Below are 24,150 nucleotides of genomic sequence, written 5' to 3' on the forward strand. Positions count from 1 at the left end.
TGGACTTAAAGCGAGAGGCATGATGAGATATAATATAATAATAATATAATACTTATAAAATATAATCTCTATATATAAAACTATTTGTCCTGACTGACTGACTGATTGGTGATCAACGCACAGCCCAAACCGTAAGAGCTAGGAAGCTGAAATTTTCACTGTATTTACCTTATGTGATGTAGGTGCACGTTAAGACGGGGTTTCGGGAAATTCCACCCGCAAGTGTGGAAAAATCGCGAAAAACGTTTGTATGTAACTTTTTATTTTACCATCCGAACGGCCTCAAACTTATTTTCAAAGATCTTTGCTCAAATTCATTTGAGGGGTGTTTCACACTTTTCGAAAAATCCGTTCCTCCTTGGTGGAAATGGAGGTCAAAGATTTTGTGGGTGACGTTTCGCGCTCAAATTCATTTCCAGAGATCTATAAGAAAAATAATTTGAGACGTGTTTCACACTTTTCGCAGAATTCAAACTTCTTCGGGGGGAATGCGATTAAAAGATTTCTTGGGCGAAGTTTTAAATTGTGTCCGATTTGCTTTAAACTTATTTTCAAAGCTCTACATAATGAATACGTATTTCAGCGATTTGTGAAATTCCACCCGCAACAATGGTAAATTGGCGGAAAATGGTTGTATGAAAGTTTTTTGTTTAACATCCAATCGGCCCCAAACTAATTTTCAAAGATCTATATTCAAATTCATTTGAGGGGTGTTTCACACTTTTTGAAAAATCCATCCCTCCTTGGTGCAAAAGGGGGTCGAAGATTTGGTGGTTGTTCAAATTTATTTCCAAAGATCTATAAGAAAAAGTTATTAGAGACGTGTTTCACAATTCTCGCAAAATCTAAACTCCTTCGGTGGAAAATGCATTTTTAAGATTTTTTCGGTGAATTTTAAGAGTTTTCCGATTTGCATAAAAGTTGTTTGATTCCCGTCCGATCAGTTTTAAAATCATTTTCAAAGCTTTTTTGATTTTATAACATACGTGCCACGGGCAAGGCCGGTTTATACCCGCTAGTATAATATAAGCATATATTATATATTGAAGCAATTTGGATTCTGCGAAAAGTGTGAAACACGTCTCAAATGATTTTTCATATAGATCTTTGGAAACGAATTTGAGCGCGAAACGTCACCACCAGATCTTTAAAAATAAGTTTGGGGCCGATCGGATCGTAAACAAAAAACTTTCATACCACCGTTTTCCGCCAATTTACCATTGTTGCGGGTGGAATTTCACAAATCGCTGAAATACGTATTCATTAAGTTCTTATGTAGAGCTTTGAAAATAAGTTTAAAGCAAATCGGACACAACTTAAAGCTTCGCCCAAAAAATCTTTAAATCGCATTCCCCCCGAAGAAGTTTGAATTCTGCGAAAAGTGTGAAACACGTCTCAAATTATTTTTCTTATAGATCTCTGGAACTGAATTTGAGCGCCAAACGTCACCCACAAAATCTTTGACCTCCATTTCCACCAAGGAGGAACGGATTTTCCTAAAAGTGTGAAACACCCCTCAAATGAATTTGAACAAAGATCTTTGAAAATAAGTTTGAGGCCGATCGGATGGTAAACAAAAAAGTTACATACACACGTTTTTCGCGATTTTTCCACACTTGCGGGTGGAATTTCCCGAAACCCCGTCTTAACGTGCACCTACATCCCATAAGGTAACTACAGTGAAAATTTCAGCTTCCTAGCTCTTACGGTTTGGGCTGTGCGTTGATCACCAATCAGTCAATCAGTCAGTCAGTCAGTCAGTCAGGACAAACAGTTTTATATATAGAGATATAATATATAATATATAATATATAATATATAATATATAATATATAATATATAATATATAATATATAATATATAATATATAATATATAATATATAATATATAATATATAATATATAATATATAATATATAATATATAATATATAATATATAATATATAATATATAATATATAATATATAATATATAATATATAATATATAATATATAATATATAATATATAATATATAATATATAATATATAATATATAATATATAATATATAATATATAATATATAATATATTATATATAATATATAATATATAATATATAATATATAATATATAATATATAATATATAATATATAATATATAATATATAATATACTAGCGGTTATAACCCGGCCTTGCCCGTGGCACGTATGTTATAAAATCAATGTTTTCAAAAAGCTTTGAAAATGATTTTGAAACTGATCGGACGGGAATCAAACAAACTTAAAATTCACCAAAAAAAACTTTGAAATGCAGTTTCCAACGAAGGCGTTTAGATTTTGCGAAAAATGTGAAACACGTCTCAAATGATTAATGATGATCCCTGTCGTCAGTGGTTTAGGCTCAATTCAACCCAAACCGAAAAAGCTAAAATTTTAAATTTTGTGGAGTGTATGTCAGAACCGGCTGGATCGGACCACTATATCATATAGCTGCCATAGGAACGATCGGTCGAAAAGTAGGTTCTTGTATGAACAACTTTTTTGTTTTTCAAGATATCTTAACCATACTCTACATTAACTATTTTCCCTGTGCTTCTTAGATACGGGCAAAGCACTATCAGCATTATGAAAAGGTTTGGTATTAAATCTTCTGCATGCCGAAAATAGCCCTTCTTTCTCGTTTTTCGTTAAAATTAAATTGTGGGTATAGCTTTTGAGTAGAGGCGGTGGCAGGTTGTGTGGTCTGTTTCGAGTTCAAGTCCTATTGAAGGAACTTTTGTTATATTCTGAACCCATTGAAAATGGGTAAAACGGGTATAATGTTTTTGTGCAAATGTATGTAACAGGCAGAAGGAAGCATCTCCGACCCCATAAAGTATATATATTCTTGATCAGCATCACAAGCCGAGTCTATCTGGCCATGTCCGTCTGTCTGTCCATCCGTCCGTCCGTATGTATGAACGCAAGGATTTCCGAAACTATTAAAGCTAGAGACTTGCAATTTTAAACGTATGTCTTCCTAGTGTCCGCGCAGTACGAGTTTGTTACCAATAATTGATAACTAGCCCCGTTTTCAAGTTCTCGATAAAACTCGATATCGAAATCCTGCAATTGACTTTTTGAGAATATACAAATATTCTATAACACAATAAGATCTACTGTTGAAAATTTCATTAAGATCGGTTAGAAACATAAAAGTTCTTAAAGAAAATATGTTTTGGCTGGCCACGAGTTTGGGCAGCAAACGTAAATTGCAAGAATTTCTGTATGCATATACACACACACATTCATGCGCGTCTTCATTGGATTCAATCAAGAGCATTGCAATTGCGATTGTATTGTTTTCTGTGCTGCTATCTTACTCCGTTTTTTCACCATTAAGACTCAATCATTGATGTGGCTGTTGAGTAGAGGCAGCGGCAAGGACAGTGGTCTGTTGCAAGTTCGAACACTACCGAAAGAACTATTTTTTTTAAAATTATTTTTATTACTGCTAAAGCAAATGAGCGCATAGCGCGAGCTGCATTTGGTGTTGGTAGAAGAGGGTTCAAGGTGTCCCCTAGTCGGGAACTCCCGAGCAGAGCCTTTTACTTGTTTATATTTAGTTTTATTAATGTTAAAGCAAAAGAGCTCGTAGCGCCAGGAGAAGAGGGTTTAGGATATCGTCTAGTCGGGACTAGGGCCTCTTACTCGTTTACTCTACAGGTTACCATTTGATAAAATTTTCAACAAACTTTAAGAATACATAAACTAAGAGGACAATCAGATGCAAGTATGGTTGCGGACGTCAAAATCAAGCTTCTGTCGTATAATAGTCTCCAATCATTTTCGCATGGAATAAACCAACTCTCGAGTCGTTTCCACCCCGCTATTTTGCCATTCTTCTTATAAACCCGTTTTTAGTTTCAGTTGGAAATGGTCCGTTTCCAGTTCCTTCCACAAATGTTCAATTGATCTGGAGATTGCACAAATGTTCAATTGGGGCTAGATCTGGAGATTGCGACATATGCGGCAAGACATGTGCCGTGTTATATCCTATCCACATTTCAACATCGTGAGCTGTATGCCTTGAAATGTTATCGTGTTTAAATGTAAAATGTGGTAAGTTTAGGTTTTGGGTGCTTTTGAGGTTCTCCTTTTATATGTTGAACAAATATTTATGATTTAAAATAACGGTATACAGCAACACTGTTCTTGCTAATAGCGTTGACAGATAGGTAGTAACAACAAGAAATAAATTCAAGTAAAAAACCAAATATGTAAATACTTTTGTGCCAGGAAATTATGCCATTTTTTTAAATTTATTTTATTTTATTTCCACAATTTAAATAAACAACTATTTTTACATACAACATGTCAACTGAATTGTATAGGAAATCATATAGTATAATTATTTTAGATTGGATGTTACCAAAAACGTACGCAAAATGAGTGAAAAGTAGAAAATTCTGCTGAACCAATACTTATGTGTCCGTCTGTATATGTATAGATAGTTATACATATGCATGTACAAACAGTTGCTTGTAGTGTTCATTTTTCGTGCTTTGATAATGATTAAAGAATGTTAATTGAGAGGGACCGGCTGGCTAACTCAATAAATACATTTTTGGTAAATATTCGACTGTTTTTTACTCTTCTGTACAGTAACAGTATATGTAGGCAATCAGATGCAATTATGTTTGCGGTTTATGGAACGTCAAAAATTAAGCCAGTTCTGAAAATCGATTAAGCAGGAGGCTAGCTAAGGTGCAAGATAACTGATTGAATGGTTATCAGTATTTAATGTTTTGCTTACCGCCAAATACAGTGGAAAACGTTAAAAGTGATTAGTTCGCCTAGGTAAAGAAACCGACATATTCAAATATTTTTATATGTATATGATGGTACCGATGTTATAGATAGTAGAAAGAGCTGGGATTTTGAAAATTAACCACTTGTTTGTTTGTTTTTGCGCATTAATCAAATCTGTGACTCGAAATACGATTAAATGCGTCGTCTGTTAATTTCATTTTTCACAGGTACCTGGTGTCATATCCCCTAGCAGAGTACATGTATATGCATTTATGCGAATATCAGTAGCGTTATTTGCAGAAGCGATATTTGCATAAATAAATAATGATAACAGTATTCACATTTGAACATCGATAGCAAGAGCATTCTTTAAACTGTGGTGAAATTATTCCGAATACCGAATTCTGGGGCCAAGGTCTTTTTACCGCAAGATATTATAATCAAACCGCCGCAGGTTATCAAAGGCATTAAAGGTAACTTGGGCACTTTTAAATTAAGCATTGTTGTTTTTTAAACTAAAAATCTGGTTCCAGTTCTAATCAGGCTTTATGAATCTACATATTGTTTATATGCATAAGTATGTATGTGTGTAGATATATTTACTTATTTATTTTGTATCTCCACTGGCAGTATTCAAATCCGAGAACGCCCGAGTTTAATCCGAAGTTTCAGTAGTTGTTGTGCTTAGGTTCGGCCCTCCCGAAGCGCGTGTTGTGCGGAATATACATATGTATGCCTTACAAAATGGTATTTATATCGTGTATACATATATTAAAGCGGTCAAGCGGCGCGGCCAGAGACAATAAAAGCACGAACAGATCTGCCGAGAGAATCAGTTTTGTTTTAACCCAGAAATCGCAGCGTCCTAATACATTAATAAGCACACCAAAGCCATCAACCTAAATCCCAACATTTCCGGCTAATGCTTGTCTGGAATGAAAATCAGGATACAAACTACCTTTATTTGAATATTAACTTGCGGAAAGCGTTAAACGACCTGGCAACTGCGTCATTGGATTTTACTTTCATTTTAATTTTTTTTTTGTGTGTACATTTTTTAACTTCTGCCTGGTGATAATGCCTGGCAGTGCTGCCAACAAAGGCTATAAGTTTCAGAGCAGCACCGCTGTGGCTACTCCAAACGGCGGTGTTGAAGACGAGGCACGCACACAGGAGGTGGAATCCCAGAAAATTCATGAGAATGCTGTTGGACCAGCTAAGCGAAAAACAGGCTGGGATATTAAAGCATCTGCATTGTCCCTTAATACACATAATCGCATTCGTAATATTGTCGAAGCTATGCAGATTAAGCCGAATCCACATAAGGCCATGATACCGCTGTCCATAGGTGAGTATTGAAAAAGTTACTTATTTATTGAATGTGTTTGCGTTATACAACTGCAAGCTGATGCGTTTATGTTAATATGAATATGTAAAAATATTTGAAATTTTAATTTTATTTTATAAAATTCGCTGCGTACACTATACGTCAATTGAAATGTAAATACATATATACACTTGCTTGTGTGGATATTTCAGTTGCCACGCTCGCCTGGCTAGCTGGTTTCTTTGGGCCTTTTCAGACACTTCTCTAATCTCTCCTGACGAAGGTCTTTCGAGCTCGTTTTAATAAGTAGTATTTCTCTGTTTTTATGCTGAGTGTTAAAATATTGAAACTTGTTTGTTTAATTATGCTACCATATTTTATACCCTGAACCCATTGAAAACGTATTAAAAGAGTATAATGTTTTTAGGCAAACGTATGTAACAAGCAGTCGAAAGCATCTCTGACCCCATAAAGTATATATATATCTCCAGCATTAATAACCGAGTCGATCCAGCCATGTAGATCTATCCATCCGTATGTATAAACGCGTCGATCTCAGAACCTATAAAAGCTAGACTCTTGAAATTTTTAACAATGCCCCCAATGCCCGCACAGTACGAGTTTGTTCGGATAATCTATAACTTAACCCGTTTCAAATTGATAGAAATCGATATATAAATGCTGTTTTTTTAAGCAAATTTTAAAGGTTTTAAGAGCTAGTCACAAAATTTGATATGTAGCTTCTAGAATAGTATATACCGATCAAGTATCTTTCATTGCATACCTATCGCCAATGGCTGTAGAGTATGCGAGGGTGGCAAGTATTTCGGTTGGTTGAACGTAGCTGCGATTTCGCCTCCGCAAGGGGGAGCCTAATTTTTTTTATTTATGCTAAGGCAAAGGAGAGCGTACCGCGAGTAGCATGTGGTGTTGGTAGAAGAAAGTTCAGGGTATCCCCTAGACGGGTACTCGCGAATAGAGCGCTCTTGTTTTCTCTTTACTTTTTAGTCGTTTTTTGCAATATTCATATGCATATGTATGTGAATTTATACTATAAAACTTTTCCAGGGACCATAAGCATATGTTTGTGTATTCATTATATAAAAGACATATTTAGACTAACATACATATTCAAGAAAAACATGAAGTTATTAATTATAAAAATTTTTTTAGGAAAAAATCAAATGCATTTTTAAGATACCTACATATTGCGTGTTTCTTATTAATTTATTTCATACTGTTAGTAAACGTTAGAAGTGTGTATGTGTAAAGTCACAATACAAGGTGTGGACGGTTGTTACATATTATTATTTTTTCTATCATCGAGCGCGCGCGTTTTCGATGCATTTGCATAAAATGTAGTTTCACCTGTTTTGAGAATCAAGAAGCAAGATCAATAATCGAATTTGTTTAGAGTCAATAATGGAGGGCTATCACAGTCGTCTAACGTCCCAACTTGTCCCATATGGGTTTCAAGAATTGGAGGAGACTTGCAAAAACGATTTTTACGTGATTTAGAAAATTCCAAGTGTTATTTATGCTCGTACTTAGTTTACAATTGTTTCTCGACCTTCATGCGTTCTTCGGAAAATTGTTATTAACTTAGGCCCCATTACAGGCGATCCCACAACATTTGGTAATCTGAAGGCCGCCGATGAAACTATGAAGGCCGTGCTACGATCGTTGGAGAGTGGAAAGTTTAACGGCTATGCCCACACTCAGGGCCATGAAACCTCGCGCCAGGCGGTGGCCAAGTATAGTGCACATCAACGCCCTGAGGGGGTGATTGATCCAAGTGATGTATTGCTTTGCAGCGGCTGTTCCTCAGCACTGGAGTATTGCATATTGGCGCTAGCCGATCGTGGTCAAAACGTACTGGTGCCGCGGCCCGGCTTTTGTTTATACCATACACTTACTGAAGGCTTGGACATTGAGGTGCGCTATTATGAATTGCTGCCAGAGCAAAAATGGCGTGCCGATCTTGTCCAACTGGAGAGTCTTATCGATAAGAATACAGCCGCGTTGCTAATAAACAATCCAAGCAATCCTTGTGGTAGCGTCTATGAAGAAGCACATCTGCAGCAACTCGTGGCCATTTGCGAGCGCCACTATATACCTATAATTGCCGATGAGGTTCGTGAGAATTAATCGGTGCCCTGTTCTGTTGAATCTGTTGAATCTGGCGTGATATTGATGTATTTTTTTTCTTAGATCTATGAGCACTTTGTGTTTCCAGGCTCGCGCCACGTGGCGGTTAGCAGTGTGACGCGCGAGGTGCCAGTGTTGTCCTGTGGTGGACTTACAAAGCGCTTTCTTGTGCCCGGCTGGCGTATGGGGTGGATTATTGTGCATGATCATCATCAGCGTCTAGGAACTGCAGTGACGGGTCTCAAAAACATGTGTGGACGCATCCTTGGCTCGAATACGATCATTCAGGGCGCACTGCCTGACATACTAACCAAGACTCCGCAGTGCTACTTTGATAGAGTGATCGAGACGCTCTACGTGAGTGCAAAAAAAGTTTGACATGAAAAATGTCGCTAATTTTTAGTACAAATCCCCGTAGTCCAATGCTCAACTCGCTTACAAAATGCTAAAACAGGTGCGTGGACTTAACCCTGTTATGCCCAACGGAGCCATGTACATGATGATTGGGCTTTCTAAAGAGCATTTTTCGGCTTTTAAAGACGACACACACTTTGTGCAGGAGTTGGTTAACGAACAAAGTGTATTCTGTCTACCCGGTAGTTGTTTTGCTTATCCGGGGTATTTACGCATTGTTTTAACAGTACCAAGTGCTATGCTTGAGGAAGCCTGCGTCCGCATCGCCGAGTTTTGTTATGCGCACTATAAGAAAGATACCCGGGCACTGATAAAGGACAGATTATTAGAGGATTGAAGTTTGCACTACTAAGTGGAATGTGCAACATGCAACATGTATATTTATTAAATACTCTAGGTTAAAGTTGCTTGCATGGTATACAGGCATATATATAATAATAATATAATATAAGAATTTTATCTTTAAGAATGTGTAAAATCGTAACGCACCGACAGATGTATGTACATAAGCATAAGAGATTAAGAATCAGTTGTAAGAAATGCTTCACAAACATACATATTTATGTATGTAATTACATATGGATTTGAATATAAAGGTAACTTTTTTTTCGGATAATATGCATAAATGTGTGTACATACATATGTATATACTTACATCTATTGCTAGAGCTCTGATATGGAAGTGATGCTTGTAATATAATCTAGCCCATTCATCCATTGTGCATGAACAATGTACATTGAAAATGAGTAAAAAGTGTATAATGGTATTGAGTAAATGTATGTAACAGCCAGAAGGAAGCATCTCCGACCCCATTATATTATTCTTAATAGCCAAGTCGATCCTGTCATGTCCGTTTGTCTTTTGGTACGTATGAACGCGTCGATTTCAGAGCCTATAAGAGCTAGAAAAATTTTGAACGTAGGTCCTAGTCCCCGTGCAGTACGAGTTTGTTTTTAATAATCGACAAATTGCCTTGTTTCCAACCAATCAATGGATCAAGGTTTTAATAGCTATAGTCACCAAATTTGGCATGTAGCTTCTAAAATAGTATATGCAGACCAACATATATATTTAATTATAAAGCTCTCACCCTATCCTCCGCCCTATGGCTGGTAAAAAAATAAATAAATAAAATGAAACTATCCACCAACTAAAGCCACAATGCTGTTGTCTTTTTCAGAACATACGAATATTCTATCGCACAATAAGATGTACTGCTGAAAATTTCAAATTTCATTCCATCATAATCGATAAAGAAACACACAACTTAGTAAAGAAAACGTGTGGTTATATTGTCAAGCCACGTGGCTGCAAGCGCAAAGCGTAAGAATTTCTGTATGCATATGCACATATGTATGCACCCCTTATATGTCTGTATTTACGTACACGTGTAGTACAAACATAAGCACAATTGCACATAAACAGGTTACCTGGCATTAGTACAGTCCAGATAATTGTACACTCAAGTATGTACATATGTACATCTATACTAATCGTATATGTATCTATATTTTCAGTGTACAGGAAATAACTTATGGGCCAGTATGAGATAAAAAATATTTTACGATGTACCCATGTATACATATACATATGCATGTTATTGAATAATAACATTATTTTACAAAAACATGCGTCAATGCATTTGGATAATCATCCATCTACATATGATGGGGATGCATTTTCTTTTCCATTTGAATTTCAACGCGAGCCTCATCAATGCCAGCGACCGTTGGTAGTCCCCCTGGCCAATGTAATAACTCCGGTTCATGCTCCATAATTATATTCGCTTCGGCTGTAAACATAAATTAACAAATGGAAATCTTAAGAATTGCGTGGACATAAACTATCTTACAATAGCAGAGAATTTACCCTGTATCCGATGCAGTTTGCTGCCATAGGCCCAGTCCGTGTAGTATGCCATAACAAAGGTAAGTGGTAATAGCGGCGCCAGTGCTGAGGCACGCTTGACCCGCTGGTAGTAGCTAGCGCAGCCATAAAAAGCACTTAGATAGAAGCCGCTTAGCCAGTAAAAGAGTTCCCGATGCTGAGCAATGGCCAACGCCTGTTCCCGTTGCTTGATTTGGTAGTGCATCTGAATCCAGCGTTCCATCTGCATTCAATTTGTTAAGTTATCACTCCTTGAGCAATACAGGCTAGATAAGGAACTTGCCTTCAACTCCTGGCACTTGCGATACGCCGGATCATCATGCTCGGGATAACCCAGGGTTGGGGATTTATTATGCAAGGCCGTTGCGCCCATGTTATGTTTATGATGCCTGAAAACTTACGCTCTCTAATTTGGAGTTGCTGATGTCAGTCTGATATTGTTGTCATCGACCCGTTGCTGTAGATATCAATGCGCAGGCGCTGGGCAGAGCACATATTTTGTATCTGGCAGGATGGTTACTGTCCGTCAGTTGGTTCACTAAGACACTGCTCATTCAAGTTCGCGTTCGTGTACGTCTTTGAATTACCCGTTTACTGTTTAATGCAAAAAGTGTTTTTCTAGTTTTAAAATGTGTTCGTTTAATTGAAAAATTTTAGTTAAAGTTATTGTTGTTGAGCATGCAAGTGTATATGTGCAATTTCTAAAGATTGAATCATTTGATTCTTTTGCGCCTATTAAGGGTAGTGTTTTTTATGAAATGAGCGTAATGAAATGACACTGCCAAAAACTAAAAGTTTGTATGATGCGTTATGAAATATACTTACGTGCAATTCATGTATAAGAAATATATTTTGTATAAATTTTCACGGGGATAAATACGTTAATGAGATATCTGCAAATGTATACATACTTTTGCGGGTTCCTGTAAAGATAAGCATATATGTATGTATATATATGGACGCCTCTCTTTTGTTATCGAGGGTTGAAAATGTTTGAAAGGATCTGCAAGTTGCTTGAAATGTTCAGAGATTCCTGAATAATTGTTGCCTAACATTATATACAGACAGACAAGTTGGGATTATTTCGTCCCTCTATTTTAACCTGCGACCTTAAACAACAACCCGGGAGGAAGCAAGATGCGCTGCTTGAATGATTGACCGCTTACAGATTCGTCGCTTGGGTGCAGCTGCTAGAAAAAAACGCGCGGGAGGCGGAAGCAGCTTTCACACCGGCAGCGGCATTACAACGCCAGCGACAGCTAGCACCAGCTCCTCCAGCGGAAACAGTTTCACACCTCAGCAACATCTACTCTCGCAACCTCAGCAACACCAGCACTCGTTCATAGGGAGCTCCCAGCAGCAAATCAGTCAGATTAGCCTTAACCCATCGTCAGGTAGCAGCCCCTGCAACGGATTGGGCATACGTCAAGATGCATCCAGCGTGCTCAACAGTCCAACAACTATTGTAAACTCGGGCAGCTGCAACAGCACTGCCTACGGGATGCAACAGCAGGTTGGAGGTTTGTCAACAGCGGCGGTGACGAGTACGCCGACAATTATAGGCAGCCACACCGCAAGCAATGCCCTCAACAATGGAGCGGGAGGAACAGTTTGCCCAGTGGGAGGTGTTAGTGGAGGCCTCAATCTGCTGGGCAGCATTGGCGGTCTGGGAGGTGGTGCCGCAGTCGCTGGTATGGGCATTTGCGGTGGTATAAGCAGCACCGTGGGCAGTGCTGCTATTACAGGAGTGCCGCCAATCGGATTGGGGATTGCCACAGGAATTGGGAATAAGATTATGTTGGGTCGGAAGCAAAGCCTCAAGGGCGGTGAACCCTTTCTAGCTGACTACGGCCCGGAGGAATCGTTAAACGAGAGCGCCGATATTGAGTGGGTGAACAAGTTGTGGGTGCGACGATTGATGCGTTTGTGCGCGTTAATCTCACTGGCGTCCGTCTCCTTAAATACGCCGAAGACCTTCGAGCGTCATCCCTCATTGCAGTATATCACTTTTGTCTTAGACACAGCTGTGACAGTGCTATTCACGGCCGAAATGATTGCCAAAATGCATATTCGTGGAGTTCTAAATGTGAGTCACGGCCCAAATCGAGTTAGCGGACCGTTCACGCTTCATTTGCTTATTCCAGGGCGAGGTGCCTTACCTTAAGGATCATTGGTGTCAGTTTGATGCCTCCATGGTAAGCTTTCTCTGGGTCTCCATCATACTTCAAATATTCGAAGTGCTTGAAATCGTACCTAAGTAAGTATTCAGTGAAGTATTCTTACTGAATTAATTTCTAAATTTCTAGACCTTTTTTCTTACAGATTCTCCTACTTATCCATTATGAGGGCTCCGCGTCCGCTTATTATGATACGCTTTCTTCGTGTTTTTCTTAAATTTAGTATGCCCAAGAGCCGCATCAATCAAATCTTCAAGTAGGTAGTTAATTCTAGGACTCGAACAAGTGTCTTATACCTTGCCTTTCTATTTATAGACGCTCAAGTCAGCAGATTTATAATGTGACGCTATTCTTTTTGTTCTTCATGTCGTTGTATGGACTTCTCGGTGTGCAGTTCTTTGGAGAGCTGAAAAATCATTGTGTTATGAATAACACCGGTTATGATCAGTTGGGCAGGCCGTAAGCATGCAGTATACAACAACAATAGGATTCTTCTAAAACATCTTATATCTTATTAGTGTACTCACAATTAACTCATTGGCGATACCAGACACATTCTGCTCAATGGATCCTGACTCAGGCTATCAATGCTCGCCGGGCATGCGTTGTATGAAGATGGATTTTTTGAGTAGCTACGTTATAGGCTTCAATGGCTTCGAGGACATTGCGACAAGTATTTTTACAGTATATCAAGCCGCCTCGCAAGAAGGATGGGTTTTTATTATGTACCGCGCAATAGACTCGCTCCCAGCATGGCGTGCGGCATTCTACTTCAGCACTATGATTTTTTTTTTAGCTTGGCTGGTTAAGAACGTGTTTATAGCTGTCATAACGGAAACTTTTAACGAGATACGCGTACAGTTTCAACAGATGTGGGGAGCTAGAGGCCACATACAAAAGACGGCTGCTTCTCAAATACTTAGCGGAAACGATTCGGGCTGGCGATTGGTCACAATCGATGACAATAAGCATGGCGGATTAGCGCCTGAGACCTGCCATGCAATTTTGCGCTCTCCATATTTTCGAATGCTGGTTATGTCGGTTATACTCGCTAATGGTATTGTGACGGCCACGATGGCATTTAAGCATGACGGTAGGCCACGTCATGTATTTTATGAGAGATATTACTACATAGAGGTGATATTTACGTGTCTCCTCGATCTCGAAACAATGTTTAAAATCTACTGCCTGGGTTGGCGTGGCTATTACAAGCATTCTATACACAAGTTTGAGCTGTTGCTTGCAGCGGGTACTTCACTACACATAGTTCCCATCTTCTATCTGTCTGGATTGACTTATTTTCAAGTGCTTAGGGTAGTGCGACTCATAAAAGCCTCTCCCATGCTAGAAGGCTTTGTGTATAAAATTTTTGGACCCGGAAAAAAGCTAGGCTCGCTTATAATCTTCACCATGTGCTTACTAATCATTAGCTCGAGCATTTCAATGCAACTATTTTGCTTTTTATGCGACTTCACCAAGTTTGAGTCATTCCCGGAGGCGTTTATGAGTATGTTTCAGATTCTAACGCAAGAGGCGTGGGTGGAGGTCATGGATGAAACTATGATACGCACTAGTAAAACGCTGACACCGCTAGTAGCCGTTTATTTTATATTATATCATCTTTTTGTTACGCTCATCGTGCTCAGTCTTTTCGTAGCGGTAATATTGGACAATTTGGAGTTAGACGAGGACATTAAGAAACTAAAGCAGCTAAAGTTTCGCGAGCAAAGCGCGGAAATTAAGGAGACCCTTCCCTTTCGATTACGAATTTTCGAAAAGTTTCCAGACTCACCACAAATGACCATTCTTCATCGCATTCCCAATGATTTTATACTGCCCAAGGTGCGTGAGAGTTTCATGAAGCATTTTGTAATTGAATTGGAAACGGAGGACCCATCGCTTGTGGAGAACTGTAAACGGCCGATGTCTGAGTGCTGGGAGTCCAATGTTGTCTTTCGTAAGCAAAAGCCAGTGCGCATTATGAACAAAACCGCAAAGGTCAGAGCCGCAGGAAGCAGCCTCCGAAAATTGGCCATCACTCATATAATAAAGTAGATACCAAGAATATATAGCAGTTGATATGAAATAACAATCATTTGTTTACCTCAGTGACAGTAACAATCAGCGTCTTATGCTGGGTGACTCGGCCATGTTGCCAGTGGTGGGCACTAAGGGCGGCCTAAAATCACAGGGTACCATTACACATTCCAAGCCATGGCGGGTTGACCAAAAGAAGTAAGTAAAATTTGCCCAAAGGTGGCGTGATTCGTTTGATGTGTGTTCGCTACCAATTTACAGATTTGGATCCCGCTCCATACGTCGCAGCGTGCGCTCTGGATCTATTAAACTAAAGCAGACATATGAGCATCTCATGGAGAATGGTGACATTGCTGCTGCACCTCGCGCCAATTCCGGCCGGGCTAGGCCTCACGACCTAGATATCAAGCTGTTGCAAGCGAAGCGTCAGCAAGCAGAAATGCGACGCAATCAGCGCGAGGAAGATTTACGTGAGAATCATCCGTTCTTTGACACGCCGCTGTTTCTTGTGCCTCGAGAGAGTAGTTTTCGCAAGATCTGCCAAAAAATCGTTCATGCACGCTATGATGCGAGGCTCAAAGATCCATTAACTGGAAAGGAGCGCAAGGTGCAGTACAAGAGCTTGCAGTAAGTGAAAGTTTAATGTGGTCTAGTGATATTATTAATTTATATTATTTGCGTACCATTAGTAACTTCCTTGGTCTTGTCACTTATCTTGACTGGGTTATGATTATTGCTACCACTCTTTCATGCATCTCCATGATGTTCGAGACCCCGAGTTATCGTTTAATGGATCATCCCACGCTGCAGATCGCTGAATATGGTTTTGTTATTTTCATGAGCCTGGAACTTGCTCTGAAAATTCTTGCTGATGGTTTGTTTTTTACACCTAAAGCTTACATCAAGGATGTGGCTGCAGCGCTTGACGTTTTTATATACGTAGTTTCAACTTCATTTCTTTGCTGGATGCCACACAACATACCCACCAATTCGGCGGCCCAACTGCTGATGATTCTACGCTGCGTGCGTCCGTTGAGAATCTTTACGCTGGTACCGCACATGCGAAAAGTGGTCTATGAGCTATGTCGCGGCTTTAAAGAAATCTTATTGGTTTCAACGTTGTTGATTCTTCTCATGTTCATCTTTGCTAGTTACGGAGTACAGCTTTATGGTGGTCGTTTGGCACGCTGTAACGATCCCACAATAATTCGTCGTGAGGATTGCGTTGGTGTATTTATGCGACGCGTATTTGTCACTAAAATGAAGCTGACACCGGGTCCAGACGAATCCTATCCGGCCATGTTGGTGCCGCGAGTATGGGCCAATCCCCGTCGCTTTAACTTTGACAATATTGGTGATGCCATGCTTACACTCTTCGAGGTGCTATCGTTTAAGGGTTGGTTAGATGTGCGCGATGTTCTCATTAAAGCCGTTGGACCGGTAATGACAAGTAAAACATATAGTTTTTAAATTTTTAAATCACACATACTATTTCAGATTCATGCTATTTACATCCATATCTATATATTTTTGGGATGCATGATCGGCTTGACTCTATTTGTTGGTGTAGTCATCGCAAACTATTCAGAGAATAAAGGCACAGCATTGCTCACCGTTGACCAGCGCCGATGGTGTGACCTAAAAAAGCGTCTTAAGATCGCTCAGCCTCTTCATTTGCCTCCACGTCCGGATGGACGAAAGATTCGTGCCTTTACTTATGACATTACTCAGCACATTATCTTCAAACGGGTCATTGCTGTGGTAGTGCTCATCAACAGTATGTTGCTGTCTATAACGGTAAGTAAAAACTTGCAGCGGTTTCGATTGAGATTTACAGTTCTGAATTTTCAGTGGATCAAGGGCGAAGTCCACACGGAGCGTCTAGTCATTGTTAGTGCTGTCCTGACCGTTGTTTTTGTCGTTGAAGTGGTTATGAAAAACATTGCATTTACACCTCGTGGCTATTGGCAATCCAGGCGTAATCGATACGACTTGCTTGTAACCGTTGCTGGCGTGATCTGGATTATATTACAAACAATTCTCAGGGTATGAATACAGTCACTGGCAACTTCTGATCAAGCAATCTTTTGATTGCTAGTCACGTTAAATATTATTCCATAACTTGTATGTATCGATTAAACAGGGTACAAAGGTAACATTAGTCTTATGCAAATATATGTATCAGACAAAGGAGGAATCCCGCCGCAAAGTATGTACGTTCTTGATAAAAAAAAAACGCGTCAGTTAATCAAGAATACATTTCCCATAGTGTGGGAACACTAACAAGAAGCATACAAGTATATACAAATACGTATATTTACACACGTGAGACAATATGAACCACTAACATGAGTAATGCTCATACATTGAAATTAAAATTTCCGCTCTTCAAGGCGAGTTACATTTGTTCACTGAAAGCCAAATGAACGAATGCCGAAATCACGGCTGACGAGTGATATAAAATAATGAAACAAGAACGAGCTAAAATTAAAGAATTTCGCAGTTTCCTGTAGTGTGAGCGATCAAAAGATATCATATGTATATCTTACTCGCTCGTTGGACCAGATGCATATTTTTTTGGAGACCAAATTTCTGCTACGGCATGTCCCATCTATACGTTTTTTGGTTAGTGGTCTTATCGATTTTGAAGTACATTGAGCAAAAAAGCTTTGTACTTAAGATCGGCGCCCAGTATATTTGCTTAATAATAAAATTAATCCCTAATATGATTTTATTTATTACCCTAGATACAACTGTTGAATGCAAATTGCAATAATCTTCATGCAATAGTTTGCATGTGTGAATTATGCATACATAAGTATATCAAAATATGTATGTTGTGTTGTTATTCATTGCGTTGTCTTTGTCATTGGAAAAAGTATTTTTTTTAGTTTTCTTTTCGGGTTAACAATGACTTATCCCAAAATATATATATATATATTTTACTATATATGTACATATATACATTAATATATTGCGTACAAAGGCTTTTTAAATTTAAATACAAATTTGGGATGTCATAGTCGGCACAAGACATGTAACAAAACTGCAGTCAATAACAACACTTACAAACTTGATTTGTTGTATGTACCTACATACACATGTCAACACAAGTTCTCGCACGGTAGATGAAAGCACATTATATTTTTAGTATTTTCGCTCTCTAAGTGGTGTCTCTCTGACCCATAAAGTGTATTATATTTGATCAGCATCAATAGCCGAGTCGATCTAGTCATGTCCGTCCGCTCGTATGTCCGATCTCAGAACCTATTAGACCTGCAGAAATTTTGAACGCAGTTCCTCCTAGTCCCCGAGCAGTTTGAGTTTCTTTCATATTAGCAATAATTCGCCTCGTTTCTAAGCGATCGACAAAAATTAGAGTCACAAAATTTGACATGTTTGACATATCGTAAAGTACATGCAGATTAAGTATACATCTTTCCTAAGGCTTGAGCAATCTAGGGTGTAGCGATATGCTTTTTGTTTTGGTAGAAGAAGATTCAGGGTATTTTCTTTCAATTGTTCTCAATTTTGTGAAAACCATGCTGCATGGTTGCATTTGGTGGCTTTGATTTACTCATCTTAGTAATTTTATTATCTGGGTGCAGTCAGTAAGCATTCAATACATAGAGTGGTCAAATCGACAAAGCGGTGGACAGTTTTATTCCCCCGTAAGCGCCCCAGCGTTAATTTCTCCTATTTTGTTACTTGTTCTCTTCTGATTAATTATGTGTTTTTTTTTTAGAACGATTTATCGTACTTCTTCGGATTTATGGTAGTTATTCTACGGTTTTTTACTATCACTGGAAAACACACCACACTAAAGATGCTCATGTTAACAGTCGGTGTGTCCGTGTGCAAGTCATTTTTCATCATCTTTGGAATGTTTCTATTGGTATTCTTTTATGCCTTGGCCGGAACCATTCTATTTGGTAAGTCAGCCACCGGTAAAACAAGAAGAGTCTATTAGTATACTAACTACCCATTAAAAATAGCTAAAAATTTTATTTTTGTGCAAATTTATGTAAGATGCAAAAGGGATAATATCCGAACCCGAAAATATTATAATTTGTTGACCGCACGACGAGCTCAATTGATCTAGGCTGTGTTTATGTCCGTCTGGCTATATGTTCTACCCTACCCAATTTCTGTATATGTGTGTTCATATTTCAATGCGATATTTGTGTGTGTTTTTGTGTATGTATTTATTTAAATAAGTTTTAATGCTTGTTACGGCAGTCCGTCGCTTGTTACGGAGTATCGAGACTACAGCACTTTTCCTTACTAACTTTTTGCTCTAGGTACCGTCAAGTATGGGGAAGGTATTGGGCGACGGGCGAACTTTGGATCACCGGTGACGGGTGTGGCAATGTTGTTTCGTATTGTCACTGGTGAGGATTGGAATAAGATCATGCATGATTGTATGGTGCAGCCTCCATACTGCACCCTAGGTGAGAATTACTGGGAAACGGATTGCGGAAACTTTACAGCAAGTTTGATATATTTTTGCACATTTTACGTGATAATTACGTACATTGTGCTTAATCTACTAGTGGGTATGTAACATATGAATTTCTACAAAACATATTCTTTTATGATATATCTCGCGCAGCTATTATTATGGAGAATTTTTCTCTGTTCTACTCGAATGAGGAGGATGCTTTACTGTCCTATGCAGACATACGCAATTTTCAGAACACTTGGAATATTGTGGACATACATCAGCGCGGAGTTATACCCGTTAGAAGAGTAAAATTCATTTTGCGGCTTTTGAAAGGCCGGCTGGAGTGTGATCCTCAAAAGGACCGGTTGCTATTTAAGTACATGTGTTATGAACTAGACAAGCTTCACAACGGCGAAGATGTAACCTTTCACGATGTAATTAAGTAAGTAAGACTGATTAAGTCTTCATAAAATCGATTAATATTTCTAAAAAACATGTATTAGCATGCTATCGTATCGCTCTGTAGACATACGTAAAGCGTTGCAGCTGGAGGAACTGCTGGCGCGTGAGGAGTTCGAATACCTGGTGGAAGAGGAAGTAGCCAAGATGACAATTCGTACCTGGCTTGAAGGTTGTCTAAAGAAGATACGGGCGCAAAATGCTAGCGTAGGCTTTAATTCATGCTTTATATCTGAGTCTTGTCAAATTTGTTATATATTTTTTACTGACCCTTACAGAAACAACAAAACTCACTGATTGCAGGATTACGTGCCACTAATGAGCAGTTGGTGATGCGTGCCAATGCGCAGGAGGACAAAACGTCCAGTGGAATATTAGAAAAATCAGCTATAAGCACCATAAGTGGTGCAGTTGCTGGTACTTGCCCGCCCACAAGTGATGCTTTCTCCCCAACTTTAAGCTCGACGGAAAATGATGAAAAGGATGTCAGTAGTAGCGCAGTGGTGCTTCCTCACACTGATTCACATGTTTCTAGTGTTCGCCATGTCATGTCAGTTGGCAAGCGTGCATATGCTCTTAATCGCAGCGACTCAACTGGTAGTTCGGCAGGGAGAAAATTTTTGGCACCCACATCTAGCGATCCACAGCAGCGCTCAACACTGAGTGATAAGGAGCGACTACACATTAGCAGCCAGCAGCGTAAAAAAAATTCGATGACTACACTACCGCATGTTGTCCAGCTGGGTCAGTTGGGAAAACAGCGTGAGACAAACAAGTCATCCAGTTTTTTTTCGCAGCTAAACAGCGAGATTGGACAGTTTTACTATCCGACCATTAACGCGACTGCTGTTGCTGTTGCCGCACTGCATACCTTTGCGGATCATCATCAGCATCTTCATGGACCACTGAGTAGCCCCTCGGCCCTAATAAGTCAGCTAATTGCAGGCAGTGGAAAACTGCTACCATTCAACAATCAGGCAAACGCTGTATATGAGGTGCATGACTGGTGGCAAGAGCAGGTGCTGTGCTCGCAGACAAGCGACGATGAGGTATAAGAAGAAAAGGCACAAGGAATTATACTTGATTACGACGAGAGCTATACACATTCTCATTACCATGCATCCATAAATTCGAAACTAGTAGCCTAGAAAATTTTATATATGCTTTCTAATGAATGAAAACTGGCATATTGTTCTGAGAATCTGACATACGCATAATATACTATATATGCATGTACATATGTATTGGTGTTGTTGCCTTTGCACTTCTCTTAGTAGCTACTCAGTTCGTAATAATACTTAAAAGTTATACATATATTACTAATTAAAATTGCCTAAGCAGTTTACTGTAGTGGGAGCGAAATAAAAAACAGCGATGCCGTTCTATCACACAAATCATAAGGATTTATTACTCTCTGAGCAAGTGAGCGAGTCTCGGACTCGAACCAAAACGAAGTCGGCTCTGGACCAGAAATCTAAAAAATGAATGGCTACAATCTTTTCTTTCCATCTGTATGTTGTATGGTTAGTGGCATTGAGTAATAAAGAGAAAGAGGAGGCTATTGGATTAAAATCTCTTTTCCAAAATACTTCATGAGCGATACCGATGTTGCAAACAAAAACTGCAAACACAACGCCCGGCTGTCTACAGCTACTTCTGCCGTTGTCCAAAAAATCAAAGACAACTTCAGAGAATTAACCTTAAGAACCAACAACAAAAAGAATCAAAACAAACGACTCGACAATGAAAAAAGCACACCACAAATTCTGGCCCTGCTATCCCTTTTTGGTTTGAGGCTACAGCCTATGATCCTAGCTTCTGCACTCTTCTAACTTATTATTGTGGTTTCTAAACACTGCTATGCCTATAGTCCTAAAGCAATAAACCTTCTTATATACAAATTTTTATCCAATGTCTGGGAAAAATATCATTACGTTTTTCGTGTGCAACTATTGCTTGCTGCCGCCTCTACGCAGCAGCCACACCAGCCAAAAAAAAAAGTAGCTTCTTCAGCAGGGTTCGAACACGTAACTTTCCGCGCTACTTTCCGCCGACTCTACTCAATAGCCACACCAATAATTCAGTGTTAATGAGAAAAAGCGAATTAAAATAGCAGCACAGAAAACAATACATTCGCAATTGCAATGCTGTTGATAGAATTCAAAGCAGACGCGCATGAATGTGTGTGTGTACATGTATACAGAAATTCTTGGAATTTGCGCTTGCTGCTGCACGTGTTTGCAGGCCAAAACACATTTCCTTCGTGTTTCTTAACCGATCTTGATGAAATTTTCAGAAGAAGATCTTATTATACCATAAAATATTTGTGTATTCTCAAAATAACAATTGCATTTAAATTGTGGCTTAATTAGTTAGGCGATACAAGTTGGTTTACTAACATGATTTATAGCTTTATGGTGGTAGCGGGGAGGTGGCGATAGCTACCTATGAAAGGTACGATAGCTATGAAAGATACTTGATATATATATACTATTCTAGAAGCAACATGTCAAGTTTTGTGACTTTAGCTCTTATTATTTAGCAAAATTGCTCAAAAAACAGGATTTCGATATCGATTTTTATCGATTACTTGGAAACGGGGCAAGTTATCGACTATCAGAAACAAACTCGATCTGCACGGGGACTAGGAGGAACTACAGCTAAACTTTCAAGACTCTAGCTCTTATAGGTTCTGAGATCCTTGCGTTCATACATACTGACGGACGGATGGACAGACAGACGGACATGGCTAGATCGACGCGGCTATTAATGCTGATCAAGAATATATATACTTTATAGGGTCGGAGATGCTTCATCTTGCCTGTTACATACATTTGCACAAATACATTATACCCTTTTTACCCATTTTTAATGGGTTCAGGGTATAAAAATAGAAAAATAAGAATTTCTTAAAAACTGGCTGGACGATTTTCTTGAAGTAAAAAGCAAAATGATTGATAATTCGCGATCTATATGTTAAACTACCGTAAATTTAAGGCCATTATCAGTGATAAATAAAATTAGGATGAATAATATGTTGAAATATTGCCACCTTTTTGTTATTACACTGTGTATAAATACATAAATGCACTGCTGCCTTATTTAGTAGCAGTCTATATTTCCAAAGATAATGTTTTATTGTAAAATACCAATTATTTCATTCATTACTTCTTTTCTTTCACACATACAAATATTTTGAATTAATTTGATCCCTCTCAATACTGTATAACATTATTCAGCACTGATTCCAAGCAGTGGTTCGGTTCACGTTGGAGCTAGTAGCTCGATAGGCATTTTGAAAGAACAACATGAGGTGTGTTTACATTTTATTATTTATCTAAAAAACTGGCTGATCGATTTGTTTAGAATTAGTGCGTAAGGCTTCCCAAAACATGTATCTTCAAGTTAGTATAGCGTGCATTGAGGGCCATTATCCCTGAGGAAAGATATTAGGGCTTAGGTGCAAGGCTAATTTTTTACGGTCATTTTGTATGGTGCTAGCAACGAGGTTGCTGCACTGCTGTACAAATTTCATAAAAACGTGCTGTTCGATTTTTATAATTTTTTCAAGGTTGGTTATGTGAAATTATAGGCCTTAATCGTGTATATGCGGTTTTCGGGGCCATTATCCCTGAATTAAGATATTTAGAGAATGCTGGAAACCTAATTTTTCAACCCCTTGGTATACCCATATTATAAATTAAAATTCCAAAACAATTGAATGTAGACAGTAAATCATTTAATTTTTGTGTAATTCTGCATTTAAGTAATAAGGGCATTTTAAGATATGTATGTATGTGTGTATTGTTCGTAAAAGTATTCAAATTTTAAACTTTTATATATACTAGGCCACAGATGACGGGCTTGCGAGGCGGTTGGAACAGTCTGTCGTCCTCCGCATGGCTCCTTGGCTGGTACTTGTACTATTTTAATTTTTTTCCTTTTTATTTCGTCGTATATCGTCGTCCTACCAGCCACTGATAATTATGTGTTATTAAATGTGCTAATAAGTTTTGGTGCCCGACGTTTACTGGTGGTCCTCGACAGATATAATGTTTAAAATACACTTTATTTTTTGTGTGGCCAGAAATTATAAAACGGTAAAACCGCCTCTCAAATTTGACTCCCCCTTGCTATGGGCAGCAACGACACTTATATCCTAATTTGCCTACCCATGCACTCACATTTTCAGTGCATTGCTACCCATAGGCACGATCCGCATGGGTAAGTCATTGACCGCGTAGGCGAAGGGCATCATCAAGGGCATATGATTAGGTCATGCATGATTAGCGCTAGAAAACTAACAAAATTGAATTCTTTGCCAGCTAAAGCCAGAGCTGTGAATATTAACACATATATACATATTTTGATGTAGTTATGCATGCATAATTCATACATACAAACATAGTTGCTTGTACATCATTGGCTGAGACAAGAACTTCTCTCGAGCATACACTGTCCAAAAACAAAAGTGAAATCAATC

General features: G+C 38.7%; 3 protein-coding genes across 6 annotated transcripts; 2 read left to right on the forward strand and 1 right to left on the reverse strand.

The window, feature by feature from the left end:
- Positions 1–5,604: 5,604 nt before the first annotated feature.
- Positions 5,605–9,257, forward strand: Tat (Tyrosine aminotransferase). The gene is made up of 4 exons (XM_064684743.1): positions 5,605–6,121; positions 7,719–8,233; positions 8,312–8,605; positions 8,667–9,257. The coding sequence occupies exons 1-4, from the start codon at positions 5,851–5,853 to the stop codon at positions 8,997–8,999; spliced, it is 1,413 nt and encodes a 470-aa protein (XP_064540813.1). The 5' UTR covers positions 5,605–5,850; the 3' UTR covers positions 9,000–9,257.
- A 327-nt stretch (positions 9,258–9,584) lies between these two features.
- LOC135430181 (plasminogen receptor (KT)) lies at positions 9,585–11,196 on the reverse strand. Its single transcript, XM_064684744.1, has 3 exons — positions 10,834–11,196; positions 10,533–10,773; positions 9,585–10,455 (listed from the first exon to the last, which is right to left on the reverse strand). Exons 1-3 carry the CDS (start codon positions 10,921–10,923, stop codon positions 10,322–10,324), a joined length of 465 nt encoding a protein of 154 aa, XP_064540814.1. The 5' UTR covers positions 10,924–11,196; the 3' UTR covers positions 9,585–10,321.
- Positions 11,197–11,347: 151 nt separating this feature from the next.
- On the forward strand, positions 11,348–21,061 carry na (sodium leak channel non-selective protein na). Of its 4 annotated transcripts, none has more exons than XM_064684739.1 (15): positions 11,365–12,636; positions 12,695–12,807; positions 12,873–12,983; positions 13,043–13,186; positions 13,246–14,778; positions 14,837–14,962; positions 15,026–15,391; positions 15,454–16,204; positions 16,262–16,561; positions 16,616–16,810; positions 18,510–18,696; positions 19,066–19,320; positions 19,377–19,650; positions 19,712–19,874; positions 19,946–21,061. In XM_064684739.1, exons 1-15 carry the CDS (start codon positions 11,701–11,703, stop codon positions 20,720–20,722), a joined length of 6,231 nt encoding a protein of 2,076 aa, XP_064540809.1. In that variant the 5' UTR covers positions 11,365–11,700; the 3' UTR covers positions 20,723–21,061. The 4 variants fall into 4 exon arrangements, with proteins under 4 accessions (XP_064540812.1, XP_064540809.1, XP_064540810.1 ...); XM_064684740.1 differs by having other exon boundaries at positions 15,053–15,391; XM_064684741.1 differs by having other exon boundaries at positions 12,498–12,636; positions 12,695–12,745; positions 12,951–12,983.
- Positions 21,062–24,150: the final 3,089 nt, after the last annotated feature.

The sequence above is a fragment of the Drosophila montana genome, unplaced genomic scaffold (genome assembly GCF_035044405.1).
Source record: "Drosophila montana isolate Dmon_TW-CO22-7 unplaced genomic scaffold, ASM3504440v1 contig_2990_1, whole genome shotgun sequence".
In the NCBI taxonomy this organism is placed as follows: Eukaryota; Metazoa; Arthropoda; class Insecta; order Diptera; family Drosophilidae; genus Drosophila; species Drosophila montana.